Raw genomic sequence first — 14615 nt, forward strand, 5'->3', positions numbered from 1 at the left:
GTGAGGGAGAGTCTGACGCCAAGGATAACAGAGGTATTAAATGAAACATGAGTGACTATAAGGATTGGTGCTACCCTCTATAGAAATAGGGAAATTCTGAGAAGGAGTGGGTTTTGGGAAAAGATGATGGAACAAGATCAGTGATGCAGATCAAAATCTATTCATTTCTATTCATCCTGTGCTACTTACTTTGTCCCACTGAAAATGAAAAGCAGGATGGGATGACAGCTCTCATTCACCAGCCCCTGAGCACTTTCTAGAACACAAAATCCACAAAGGGTGCCTGAGGTGACCTGGGGACAGGCAGGGCAGCTCCAATAGGGGTAGTGAAATGTTGCCTGTGGATATTAGTGCGGGTTTCATAGTGAGGGTTTGGTTAAAGCTGCCCCCAAGGGACTGATGGCCACAACCATAGGAAGCCAGCCAGGACTGAACAGAGCAGAGGAGTGTTGTGCAATATGAATGAAGAAGGGTGTGGAATTGTGTTGGAGACAAGCCTTGCAATTAGCTGTCACTGGGCTGAGACCCATCTTAACATCCTCCTATTAGTTACTCTTTAGAATTATGCCACAGCCCCCTTGGAATCATGCTATAGTCCATTGAAGATATAACCCCACCACTTTGGAGACTAATTGAGCTAAAGAACCAGTGAGCTATCTATATGACCTCTTTTTTGGGGGGTGGGGATGGAGGTATTAACCTAATAAATGAATTGTAGCTGAGAAGTTCAATATTCAATTATATTAAATGAAGAGCTTCCCTCACATATGGTAGGTACATTTTGCATCAGCTAGGAATTCCCTGGCATGCACAAATATTAGAAATTGAAATACCTTGTGTCACACCATAGAGAAGTACAAACATGAGTACTGAAACCTATCAATACCAATTCACCCCCATCGCAATAATGGTGAGGAAGGAGGAAGTGTAGAAATATTTGCCAGCTGTGTGTAAGATTGAAAGAGATAGTCACCAAAAACCAGAGGCAGAAATAGAAGGGGGAACAGAGAAGGGAATATGCTTTTATATAGCACCTACTATGTGCCAAGGAATGTGCTAAGCACTTTACAAATATCATCTCATTTGATCCTCCCAATAAACCATAGAGGTAGGTGTTGACAGAGTGAGACAAACAGGCAAGCAGGCAGGCCGGCCGGCAGACATAGAAGGAGATAGAAGATTTGAAAGCTGAATTGCATATCTACTAATCCTGGGAGTGTACACTGTCTCAAGTAAGATCGGTATTACGTGGTACTGTGAAAAGAGTGCTAGTCTGGGACTCTGGGGCTTCAAGTCCAACACACAGTTAAGTAGCTGTGTGACTTTGGATAAGTCACAACCTTTTTACACCTTAGTTTCCTCATCTGTAACATCAGAGGATTGGAACTTGATCTTCAAGGTCCTCCCAACCCCCCACATTATGTGCAGAAAACTCCAAAGAGGAGAAAGGAGGGAGAGGAAAAGCAGAAAGAAATGGAGAAAAGAGAATAAGGGAGAGAAAGAAAAAGAGGAGCTAAGGAAAAAGGCGGACAGATACGCCCCCTGAGATGCTTCCTCCTCCTCCTTCTCCTCCTCCTCCTCCCTCTTCTTCCTCCTCCTCTTCCCCCCTCTTCCTCCTCCTCCTCCTCCTCTTGCAAATTCTGTCTGCCCCCACGCCCCCAACCCCACCCCCCTTTCCGGGCTGCGGTGAAAACACGGAGACTCTGAATCCGCCCCATGACTAACTCCTGCACCGCGGAGGAGCCGGGACACACACACGCTCACACACACACTCACACATACACCCGCACACACACTCGCACACACACTCACACACTCACTCGCACACTCTGGGCATGCTCAGTCGGCGGGGCCGGTTCAGGCTGCTGCCGCCACCACCAGCAGCAGCAGCAGGAGCAGCAGCAGCCCCGCCGCTACCGCGGCCGCCGCTGCTGAGTCGGAAGCCTGTGCAGAGCAAGCGGGGCTGTCAGTGAGAGTAGGAATCGCGAGGGCGCGCGCGCAGCGGCGGCTCGGGCTCTTGCACCTGGGGCTCCCCTCGGCCGGACCAGCGGGAGCAGCGGCGGCGGCTCCGGGACCAGCGGCAGAGGCAGCGGTAGTAGCAGCAGCAGCAGCAGCAGCAGCCCCGGCCACGCCGGATCGGGCACAGTCAGCTCCTCTCCAGCCAGGACCTCTTGATCCCCCACCTGGCCCTGGGGCTCCTGCCCTTCCTTCTTCTTGGGGAGCGGAGGGAAGGTGTCCAGCACCTCTTGCTCCCCTCCAGCCTCCCCACTCCCTCGTCGGGCTCCGGCTTCCCCAGGGGAGGCAGGTGGTGGCTTGGGGGGGACCATGGCCGACGTTTTCCCGGCCAACGACTCCACCGCGTCTCAGGACGTGGCCAACCGCTTCGCCCGCAAAGGGGCGCTAAGGCAGAAGAACGTGCACGAAGTCAAGGACCACAAATTCATCGCCCGCTTCTTCAAGCAGCCCACCTTCTGCAGCCATTGCACTGACTTCATCTGGTAGGCGCGCGCCCCAGTTGGGCTGGGGTCGGAGAGAGTGTCGGGCGGGGGAGGGGGAGGTGTGGGGTAAAGGCGGGGCGCTGCGGGGGGGAGGGTGGTGGTAGAGAGGAGCACACTCACCGACATACTCACTCCGAGGTGCCCGTGGGTAGTTGCACTTTCACACCTGTGCACACTCAACGCCCTGGCACTCATCTGACACGCCCATGCACACGCACTAACTCTCATGGACACCCTGGGGAAAGCTGAACAACAGTAATGTATACACACACACTCAGGCTGATCCGCCCACAGAGCTTAGTGGCGGAGAAACACCAATGGACACTCACACTAAAAGATACAAACACACCCACACCTACTCTCATTCACTTACTGACACCCCCTCCACGCGGTGACAAACCCACTGGCGGGGTCTACACTGACGATTTCTTCTTGGCACTCACTGACAGGATATGAAGTAGGGGTTGGCACTGCCAGGCACTGACATTCACACACACACACACACACACACACACACACACACAGATGCTGATAAATTCAGGCTGCCCCTCTTCTACACGCGCACACTCGCACAGGTAGTAGAGCAATGATGTGTGTTTATGTGGGCCAAGTGAAAAATATTAAAAAGCCAAAGGGAGAAAGAGTTTCCCCGGTCTTGTCAGGAGAACCGCACACAGGAGAAACTGAGGAGCTGCTGCAACTGTGCTGTCACTCATTCCAAACCTCCTCTTTGCCAGAGGGCGTGTGTTGACTCTGTGTGTGTGCCCTTCCTTCCAGCTTACACTCCACTGAACCTTGTGCCCCCGCCTACTGTAGCTTATAACTGCTGGGCACAGAAAGACTTCGACTTTTCTGAGTAAGCAAGCAGAGAGAGAGAAAGAGCAGCAAACTGTTGTTGCATGTGGTGGGGGAGGAGGTGCTTTAAAACAGAGCAGGCAAAGGGCAGGAGGCATCTAAAATAGACCCTGTCAACACAAGATTAGTCTTACAGGTTTGTAGATGAGAAAAGATTTCTTATTTAAGAAAAATGCTATAAAGAATAAAGCCACCTGATAGTTATTTAAAACTAAAGATATAACCAATAATTGGGAATAAGAATTCTAGGTGGGAGAAAGTAGTTCTTCCTCGATCCCCCCCTTTCCAAATTGTTACTTTATATATCTTTTTCTGCCTCTTGTTCATAAATATAGGGTCTGCAATAGCTTGCAAAATGTAGACCCTAAAAGGCCCATATTCAAACTATTATCCCAACCCCAGCCATATCTGATTCCTATAGGCATCTTGTTGCCCCCAAGGGGTGAAATTATAGTAGATCAGGTGTAAATCCGTCAGTATTGGACAATTGACTGAAGTTGGTGGGTTGGTGCTGTCATCCTTCTAAAAAGAATAGCACTTAAAAGTAAATCTGATCAGAAATCATAATATGAATGAAGTTGTTATATTCAATGGAATGGGTAGTTATGGATGTGAATACATAAAATAAGTTAGAGCATCAGGGCAAAAGAAAACAGCAAATATTTTAAGGGGATGCTTTCTATCTCCATAACTAATGGATAAAGTTATCTAAAGATATCTTTCACTTACTTCAGGCTCTTAATGCTTAATTTTTATTGTTATATCCTTTAAACTTTGTTTGCAACTTAGTCCTTGAGGAAGCTGCTAATTTGAAAGACTGGATTACAATATGCATCATTTAGTTTACATGTTCCTGGTATCAGAGACTAAAGGAACAAAAAGTCTGTGGTGACAGTCAGAGCAAAATGCACAATAAATTATCCAGACAATTCAAGCAATTCCCTTGCCCCTATTTTTACTTAAATGATCTAGATGTTTCTAGTAAAACTTTTCTTTTTCTTTTCCTTCCTTCCTGCCTTCCTGCCTTCCTGTCTTCCTGCCTGCCTGCCTGCCTTCCTTCCTTCCTTCCTTCCTTCCTTCCTTCCTTCCTTCCTTCCTTCCTTCCTTCCTTCCTTCCTTCCTTCCTTCCTTCCTTCCTTCCTGCCTGCCTGCCTGCCTGCCTGCCTGCCTGCCTGCCTGCCTGCCTGCCTGCCTGCCTGCCTGCCTGCCTGCCTGCCTGCCTGCCTGCCTCATGTCTGGATAATTGCTTCAGTTCCTACCTTCACTTATGAAAGTGAAGTCTAGTAACATTTGCTAATTATTGGCTGATTTACAGTTTCTGCATTTACCAAAGTTTTCATTTGAGTCTTGAAGAAGTGAAGCTAAATAATTTACATTTAGTGAATCCTATTAGAAAGCACTCTAAACTAATCTGCATTTCTGAACTAATTTTAATTCATTTATTTTTGAGGAGAAATGCTTTGCAGCTCAATATTTATTTTAAGTTGCTTTTATCCTGAACCCATTTTTCCTCTGGACACAGATAATGTCAAATGATTCCTAAAAAACCAAGTCTGTACATGATGTTGACTCAGTAAATATGAAATGATTACTCATGTCAAGTGCAAACAACAGATACAATGATTTATTTGTAACATTGGGTATGGTAAGGCAAAAATTTAATCTTAAGAAAGTTTGCTTTCACAAATCCTAGGCATTGGGAAGTCAGTACATCCTAAATAAACTTTTAACAGTTTAATAGGCATAGTTAAGCTATATGAAGAGGCAGAAAAAGGCTACTCAGTCTTTAGAGATAAAAAGAATACAATTGCTTTCTGTTCCAGTGGGTATACTTTTGAAACAAATAGTAGTATAATTCTTAATGTCACACTTGTAACTTTTGGAAAGCTGAGTATCAACAGCATAGGTATGCAAAAGTGAAAATTGTGACACTGTAAAACATTTGTATAGTCTAGGTCCAAGTACTTTGTAGAAGTATTTTCCGAAGTTGAATTGATAGAGGTGGTAATCTGAGCATTCATTGCTGTGGTGTGTTTTTGCTACAAGACTAGGGGGTTTTACTGGATAACCTTTAAATGTGTAAGAATAGCCTGCTCCTTATTTTCCTTGAATATTATTTTCCAACACAAAATTTCTTAAGAGATTTTGTTCTTTCTGTTTTTTTTTCAGGGGGTTTGGGAAACAAGGTTTCCAGTGCCAAGGTAAGTGATGTGGTTTTCTTGGCTAGGTATGTGTATACTGTTGCATTTTGTTTTTAAATCTAGTGGAAATAATGAAATCAAGGGCATGAAATGAGTACAACAGCTAGGCAAAGTATATTAAGTCAGCTTTTTTTTTTCTTGCAGGAAAAGTATATGGTTGACTGGTTAAATGTCATGAAATCTGAAGAATAGATATTTGGATCTTTAAAGAAAAAAGAATTTACAAAAAGAAATAGCTCCTACTCTCTATACAGGGCAGCATGTCTTCCTCTTTAAACGAAACAAAACAAAACAAAACTTTCTGTATTTTTTTCAGGGAATGTTCTTGTCAGAAACTACTGTCTGTCTGTGGGTGTTTAGGAAAATGGATCCACTTTATAATCATATGGCTTTTCTTTCCTGTTCTTTGTTTTTTTTTTAATCATTATCTGTGTTACCTATGCACTGAGTTGTACTGATTACAATTCATTTTAGGTGACACAGAGTTTCTGTGTCAAACTTTTAAAAATCCATTTTAAAATTGTATGCACATTTAATAGTGCATTCGATTTTTAAATGGATTAAAAAAAGTTCATCATGATTGTAGTCCTGATCCCCATCCACAACCAAGTTAGTACTAACATAAAGGAACTGATTGGATGGCAGCTGGAACATGCATTATTATGATGCAGCAGTTCTATTTTCCTTAAATACTTATCAAATAATATAATACCCCTTCTATTTGAAGAAGAAACAAATTCTTTTGGGAATGTTCTTTTCATTAGAGTAGCATTAAATTCAGGCCAAATTTCTAATTTTTCAAAGTTTCCATAACCCATAGAGTATCATTTCTGGTACCTAATAAAAATGATAAAAATAGGAGCCTCTACAAAGAGCTTTAAGGTTTGCCAAGCAGCATCCACATTTTATCTCATTTGATCCTCAAAAAAAAAAAAAATCCTGTAAACCAGGTGCTACTATTCCCATTTCACAGATAAGGTAACTTAGGCTAAGAAGTTTATTTGACTTGTCCAAGGGCACAAAATTAGTAAGTGTCTGAGGCAGGATTTGAACACAGGTCTTCCTGCCTCCAAGTCCAGTGCTCCATCTAGCTGCCTTTACCATGTGTATTATGCACACTTTAAGGTTTTATTAGCCCATCCTCTATCTAGTCCCCTTGTCAAATGTTTTGTGATGATTTATTAAACTGGAAACCATATTTTCTCATTCATCAGTTTTATTAGCTATGTGTTAAATGCTTTTGATAATTCAGAAGTAGACACAAACAATGGAATTTTGTTATTACCTTGTTAAATTTTATGTACTCTTAAAACAAGCAGCATAGTAGAAGCTCATAATTTCATATACTAGTCTTGTTTTATGAGAGGTATTCACAACATAGTGGTTAGAGAACTGGCTTTAAAGTCAGAAAGACCCGAGTTCATATCTTGTCTCCAATATATACTGGCTAGGTGACCCTGGATAATTCACTTAACCTTGAAGTGCTTTAGGAAATTCTGTAAAACTTTTAAGTTCCAGAGTAGTTGTAGATTGTCATAAGTATAGTCTTCTACATGAATGAAATCACAGGTCTAGAAAAGAAAAATCCCTTTTCTTTGTTCTTTCATTTGTTGATATATTTGTTTAATGACCACTAAATTAATTATAAAATTTTAAAAATGAAGTAGTAAAGATAAATCAGGAATATTTTTGGCTTAAAACAGTATTAATATTATTTGCTTCAGTAAGCAAATTATTAAAAATAGCTATAACAGAACTTAAATACTATTTCCTTTTTAAAAGTTTAATTTTCTCATAGTATCATGATAAAGTGAGGTCCATTTCTCATATTCACCCTGTAATAATGGTTTAGATTTGAGTATCATCTAATGCATTCTCTTACAATAAGATTCTTTCTTTTTTAAAGTCCTAGTGAATGAATTCTTTGGGGGAGTTAACAGTATACATCTAGCAAATATTTTTTAGGAAAGGAGAGAATAATAATTAGACACTATGCTAGTCTCTCAGTATAGATTAAAGGAAGAGAAGAAGTGGCAACCATTTTCCTAAATCAGGGAATTTGACTTTAATAGCAGAGGTGTGGCTTTTTGGCAGAGTATGATTTGGGGGAGCCAAAGTGCTTAAGTTAGCCTGTTTTAAGTCTACTGATTTTGATTCAGTGAAATATAATGGTAAATCTCAATGGTGGATCTACGATTTGGTCGGGTCTCCAGGGCACCTTGTTAAGAAAGCAATTAGTTGAATAGATCATGGGCTATTGAATTTGCTGCTTTTTCACATCTAAGAGAATCTTTGCTACCAGAACCTTTCTTAAAAAAAGAAAAGATTAAAGGAACAGAAGAAGTTTTAGAAAATTCAGTCTGATCCCCTCTAAGATCCTGACTCCCCTTTAAAAGTGTTTAATTTGGGAAACTGGAAAGAACTGTGTTAGAATGTTGTTTTATCTATAAGACAGCATTATAATGCGACTGTAATGACTGTATTAGGAGATTATTTTGTCTGTAAGTGTAACTCATGGCAAACCTGATACATGAAAATCTGGACTGACAATTCAGTTAAATTTGGGAGGAATCACTTGCTTTACACAAATATTCATTGTTTTACTAAAGGATCACCACATCAGTTCTTTAAATTATGAAGTTCTTTCCTGCATTTAAACTAGGCTTTGCTTGGAGAAAGACTCTTTGGCATGACATCTATAACATGTAAAGTGAGGGACATCTGTTTTTAATATAGAATTATTAGTCATCCCCCCCCCACTCACACATGACTTACGATTTTAATAATTTTGGGAACTCATAGGTACAGTATTTTCCTCCAGTGATAACAGAAAAGCAGCTCCTTTCTATCTCTAGTCTAAGTTGCCTAGGGACACAGAGGTTAAATGTGACTTGCGCATGATAATGTATCATTTTGAGGACTTGAATACAGGTCTTCTTGATTTTTTGGCTGACTGTCTATCCAGCCTGTCTCTCATATCATTATTTAATTTATATATTATGGCAGAATAGTAACTAGAGAATAAACCTTGGATCCATTCTCTCATGCATCTGTATGACAATGGTGAAGTCACAACCTTCCAAAGCCCCTGGCAACTCTTTTAGAATATAAATTGCAAAGTAATAAATCAGCCAATCATCAAGCATTTATTAAATTTTTGTGTCAGGCACTGTGCTAAGCACTGGAAATAGAAAGAAAGAGAAATATAGTCCTTACTCTCTGGGAGTTTACAATCTAATGGGAAAGACAACATTCAAACAAATATGTACTAACAAGGTATATGTAGGATAAATAGCAGATGACCTCCAAGAAAGGCACTAGCAGTAAAGAGAACCATGAAAGGCTTCTTGAAGAATGTGGGATTTTACCTGAAACTTGAAGGGAACCAGGAGGTGGAGACAAGGAGGGATAGAATTCCAAACAATTATTCTATAGGGATGATGGTAAAGGACACACCCTCACTTGGAGTCTCTTACACAAATAAAATCATGGGTTCATTCCCCCATCCACCAAGTTATGATTACATATTTATGTATTACATAATATACAATGTAACAAATCAATAGTACACAATAGTAAAGTAACCAGTATTTAAATAGAGACTCTTACAGCTGATCTAGTTAATTTCTGTATCTTTGTCCATAAAATAAGGAGGTTAAACCAGAAAACGTAATATTATTGCTACCCAATAAAAGCTAAATAGCTATTAAGAGAATGATGGTTTAAGAAAGAATAGAATTTTAATCCTTAAAACTGGCTTCATAATTTATGGCATCTTAGAGAGTAAACCCATGCAGTGAGGGGGAAGTATTATCTTTCAGAAGCCTGAAATATTCTTTCCTTCTTTCCCTTCTTTAAATAATACAAAAGTGGAAGATGGAATTTTGCCATAGTTCTATTTAACAAATTATTCCCATTGGTTTCATAACTGCTTAACCTAATGGAACTTACCTAGTATTCTTATTTGTGTTGTAGCACAGGTATACAACACTGAAAACTGATCTCCTCTGTGCAGCTCACACAGGAAGATCCTGTTGTGAGATGCTTACTCTGTGAAAAAAGAGAAATGAACATCGGTTGACTCAGTAAGCAGCCAGTCAATGAATTTTAGACACTGATGAAATGAAATATTTTTCTTGAAGTAGTTTCCAAAGGTGGAGTATGTGCTTCATTGGAATTAAAAATCACTCCTCTAATATGCCTCATTTTGTCACAGTCTGATTTTGGTCGAGTTCAGAGATCTCAGTAGGATCTTTATTCATTTATATTGCTTAATTCTCCAAACATCCCTGTGAAACTGGTGGAGTATACAGATATATGTCCCACCATTCAGTTGAGGAAACAGAGGTATGGCGAGGGTGGGTGACTTGTCTAGGAGGATTATGATATAGATGGAGTCAAGGTCTAGAAATCCTGTTACTGTGCTTGTATATTTGGTCCTAAAGTATCTCAAGAGCAGTTGTCACAACAGTACTGTATGTTATAATTTAATGCTCAAATGACTGGGTTATTTTCTCTTTTCCTCCTGGGCCAGTGTAGTTGGAACAATATGATATGCTTACTCTCATGGTTGGAAAAGGGAATGAGCCAATTCTACTTTCTGCTCTTCAGGGTTAGCAAGACCAAAAGCTGTCTCTAGTTACACAGGATAGAAACAAACCTTGAAAATGTATCCTGATGTGCAGAACTGCAGCTTTTAAAGTTCACTCTTATCTATTAGTTTACTTTATCTGGGTATTGTTAGCTTTGTTCTTTCTTGTATGTTTTCCTCATCTTTACTGACTATCATCACAATTCATTTCAACAAATATTTATCAGATGCCTAGGTGCAGGACAAACAAGAAAGAGTCCCCACCTTGAAAGATGAAGACTTCTTAAAGAGACAGCATTAAAATATAATTCTGCCACTTGACCATTCACCAATAGGAGTTGATTGGTTTTAAATGATCAAAACATGGATGGTCAGAAACAGCCACATTCACTGGCTGTAGAGATTGCCATTGAGTTCTGTTCTTGAGTCTTGAATCATCTCACTGCTAAGAATTTAGCAGGTATTGTTACTTTATAACTCTAAATGAGGTTCTGTGGTTAACACTTCTAAGAGAAATCTCTTATTTTCCTCTCTTCCTGTTAGTCTGTGTTTTAGTTTAAAAGGTAGTAGATCTTTCCATCAGCTCCTGTGAGTAAAGGGGTGTTTTCTTCTTGGCTCTATAAGAACCAGAAACTGTGTTTGATGGAGGAAGAAGCTCAGTTTATAGTAGAAAAGATACTACATGAAACTTATAAAAATTAAGGTGATCTAAAAGCAGATGGGAACATGATTCACTCATAGTAAAATTCCAGAGTAATAAACCAAGAGAATAAAATAAAAATTAAAAAAATAAAAATAAAAAAATAAAAAATCAAATAGAAGGGAGAAAAAAGGGTCTTATAGTCTTTTTAATATTGTTTTCATTGATTTTTGTATATTATCAGAATTTCTCCCAGTATCCCTTTCTCTTTCCAGAGAACAATCCCATGTAACAATACTATTTTTAAAGAAAAAAAAGGATAAAAACCTGATCAATACATCAGAATAGTCTGAAAACATATTCAACATGTCACACACAGTGCACCTATGGACCTCATGCTTCATTCAGTAAGGGTGTAGGATAGAGGTTTCTTCTCATTTCTCTTTTTTGGGGCTATGTTTGTTTGTTGGAATTTTGTAATATTCACTTTTGATTGTGGTGATTTATTCCATTTCTATTGTTTAAGCCATTGTGTATATTATTTTGTTGACTTTGTTTATTTCTCTGTCAGGTAAGTCATGTCAATCTTTCCATGCTTTTCTGTATACATCATGTTCATCATTTCTTACAGCACTTAATATTCCATTTCATTTTTTTATATAACATAATTTGTTTAGTCTTTTCCCAATCAGTGGAATCTAATTTGTTTCTAATTGTTTACTAATACAAGAAGTAATGCTGTGAATATTTTGCTGTATATAAAGACTTTCTTCTTTTCAATTACCTTTTCAGGATATGTCTAGTAGTGCAATCTCTAATTCAAAGAGCAAGAGTATTTCAGCCATTTTTTTTTGCATAATTCCAAATTGTTTTCCAAACTGGTGCTTTCCACCAACAATGTGATAGTGTATAGATAGTGTGCTTATCTTCCCACAAGCTCTCCAACATTGATTAGTCCCATATTTTAACATCTTTTGCCAATTCATTAGGTATAAGGTAAAATCTCAGGCTTGTTTTCATTTGTATTATATTGTTAATGATTTGGAATATTCTTTCATATGGTTGTTTGCAAACATTTTGCAATTCTTTGAGAACTGTTCATATCTTTGGACCACATATCTATTGGGGAATGGATTTTGGTCTTTTAGATAAATATATTAGTTTATGAATCTTGCATACCAAACTCTTATCGGAGAAATTGGATACAAATATTTTCCCCGTTTGAACACTTCCCTTATCATAGATGTTTTAATTTTGTTTGTGAAAAAGGCTTTTCCATTTCATGCAATCAGTATTTATTTTATCTTTTGTAATTGTTCCTATCACTTGTTTGCATCCACCCATAGCTGTTACTGGCATATGATTTCCTTCTCTGCTGATTTTTTAATGGCGTGATGCTTAATATTATGGTCATATATCCATTCAGAATTTATTGTGGAATATATTATAAGGTGTTGGTCTAAGTTTAACTTTTTCCATCCTGCTTTCCAGTTTTCCCAGCAGTTTTTTTTTGTTTTGTTTTGAATCAAATAGGTAGTTCTTCCTGCCTCCATCTTTCTAGTTGTTGAAAATTCTTTGTTTGGGCTTTCAATGATTAGGGAGGCAAAACAAAGAGAGTTAAAAGGAGTTTATTATAAGTAGGTCAAGGTAGTAGCACCTTAAAGTGCTGATCACTGGAGATCAGTGATGGCTAAGAGATGGAACCAGCCTTTATCAATAACTTTCTTAATGAAATAAAGACAATTATGTTGGTCCATGTCAGCAAAAGAGTTTGGCCTTTTCATCTCAGTTCCTCCCCAAGGAAGGAGTATGTGACATTTTCCAGGTACAAATAGATAGGGGGTGACTTGACTAAGTGATAAATATTGGGGAACTGGGTGACACTCTCCCCCACCCCCCATCACTGACAGACAAAATCAGCATAACTTTTTTAAAAATCATAACTTTTAATACAGTCTTCATACACATTATACCTTATACTTCTTCACACATAGTCTAAGATCCTATGACACTAAACTCATTGCTGTCTCTCAAATGCAGTATGCTCATCTCTTGATTCCTAGCATTTTCACGGGCTGTTCCCTATGCATGGAATGCTCTCCCTTATTTCCATCTCCTGGTTTTTCTGCCCTCTCCCATGTCAAATATAATCCTACTTTCTACAGGAAATCTTTCCTGATCCCCTTAATTCTACAGTTTCCCCCTCTGTTGCTATTTACATTTTATCCTGTATATAACTTGTTTGTACTTGTTTGCATGTCATTTTTTCCTTTAGACTGAGCTCCTTGAAAGCAGAGATCATCTTTTGTTTTTCTTTTTATTCCAAGTACTTAGCAAAGTGCCTGGCACAAAGTAGGCTTACCTGACTTTTCTAAGTAACTATGTTTTATGGTTTATTAAATACCGGGTTTTTGAGTCTCATCATTTCTGATTTATCTCCCCATTCTATTGATCTACATCTTTATTTTTTGACCAATACCAGATTGTTTTGATGAAATGCCATTCCTCCTTTGTCTCTATGTCTTTTCATTATTTTGCTTAATATATTGGGTATTTTAGTTTTCCAAATTAATTATGGCATTATTTCTTTTTCTTTTCTTTTCTTTTTACTTTTTTTGGCGAGGCAATTGGGCTTAAGTGACTTGCCCAGGGTTACACAGCTAGTAAGTGTTAAGTGTCTGAGGTCATATTTGAGCTCAGGTCCTCCTGACTCTAGGGCTGGTGCTCTATCCACTGTGCCACCTAGCTGCCCCAATTATGGCATTATTTCATTGAGTTCTGTTAAGGAGCACTGAGTATTCATCCAGATATATTTAAGTTGTTCATTCTTTCTTTTTTTTTTTTTGCGGGCAATGAGGGTTAAGTGACTTGCCCAGGGTCACACAGCTAGTACGTGTCAAGTATCTGAGGCTGGATTTGAACTCAGGTCCTCCTGAATCCAGGGCCAGTGCTTTATCCACTGTGCCACCTAGCTGCCCCATATTATTTCTTTAAGGTACACTTTATAATTTAATCTATGCCAGTATTTTGTGTGCTTTAGCAGATTGATCCCCAAATATTTTGTGCATTTTTTAGTTATTTTAAGGGAATATCCTTTTCTATAACTGCCTCTTGGATTTGTGTGTGTATGTGTGTGTGTTTGTGTACAAATGCCCTTGAGTTTTGTGAATAAATTTTATTGCCTACAACTTTACTAAAACTACTGTTTCAATTATCTTTGCTTACTCCCTATGATTTTCTAAGTAAACCTTCACGTCATCAGCAAACAGGGACAGTTTTTTCTCTTTGTCTCAATGCCTTTAATTTCTTCTTCTTGTCTTATGACCATTGTTTGCCTTTCTAGAATTATATTGAATGATAGTGGGGGGAGTGAGTAATCTTTGCTTTACTCATTTGTTGAGAAAGCTTATTGTATCTTTGATTGTATTCTAATATTCTGTTGTATTCCATTGCATCTGATGCTTGCTTTTGGTTTTAGATAGATAATTTGTATGATGTTTGTTGTGGGTGTAGCTCTAAAACCAGCACCCTCTTAGTTCAGGTTCTATATTGGGATGAAAGAGGCAGTGAACGTTTAACAAAGGAGGGGGTTTACTTTGCCTTAACACAGCAAGGATATGCAACAGATACAGAGGCACTCATCTTGATCTAAGAGTCTTGTCAATCATTTTTCTGGGTATGATGACTTACATGGTCTCAAGAACTCATCAAGTCTTTGAGATGCCAGCTACATGCTGCTGGGACTTTTTATACCTGCAGACCAGGAATCTGCATCAGGGAAGCTGAGACCCATCAGGTTTTGTAGGAGTAAAAAGTTGTCTTAGGGAAGT

General features: G+C 39.0%; 1 protein-coding gene across 1 annotated transcript in view; it reads left to right on the forward strand.

The window, feature by feature from the left end:
* Window positions 1-2258: 2258 nt before the first annotated feature.
* Window positions 2259-14615, forward strand: part of PRKCA (protein kinase C alpha) — a 512156-nt gene continuing 499799 nt past the window's right edge. Inside the window, exons 1-2 of the mRNA XM_044000074.1 lie at window positions 2259-2498; window positions 5523-5554. Coding sequence (XP_043856009.1) covers window positions 2326-2498; window positions 5523-5554 — 205 coding nt within the window. The 5' untranslated portion in view covers window positions 2259-2325. The remainder of the gene's footprint in view (window positions 2499-5522; window positions 5555-14615) is intronic.

Source organism: Dromiciops gliroides, chromosome 4 (genome assembly GCF_019393635.1).
Source record: "Dromiciops gliroides isolate mDroGli1 chromosome 4, mDroGli1.pri, whole genome shotgun sequence".
NCBI lineage: Eukaryota > Metazoa > Chordata > Mammalia > Microbiotheria > Microbiotheriidae > Dromiciops > Dromiciops gliroides.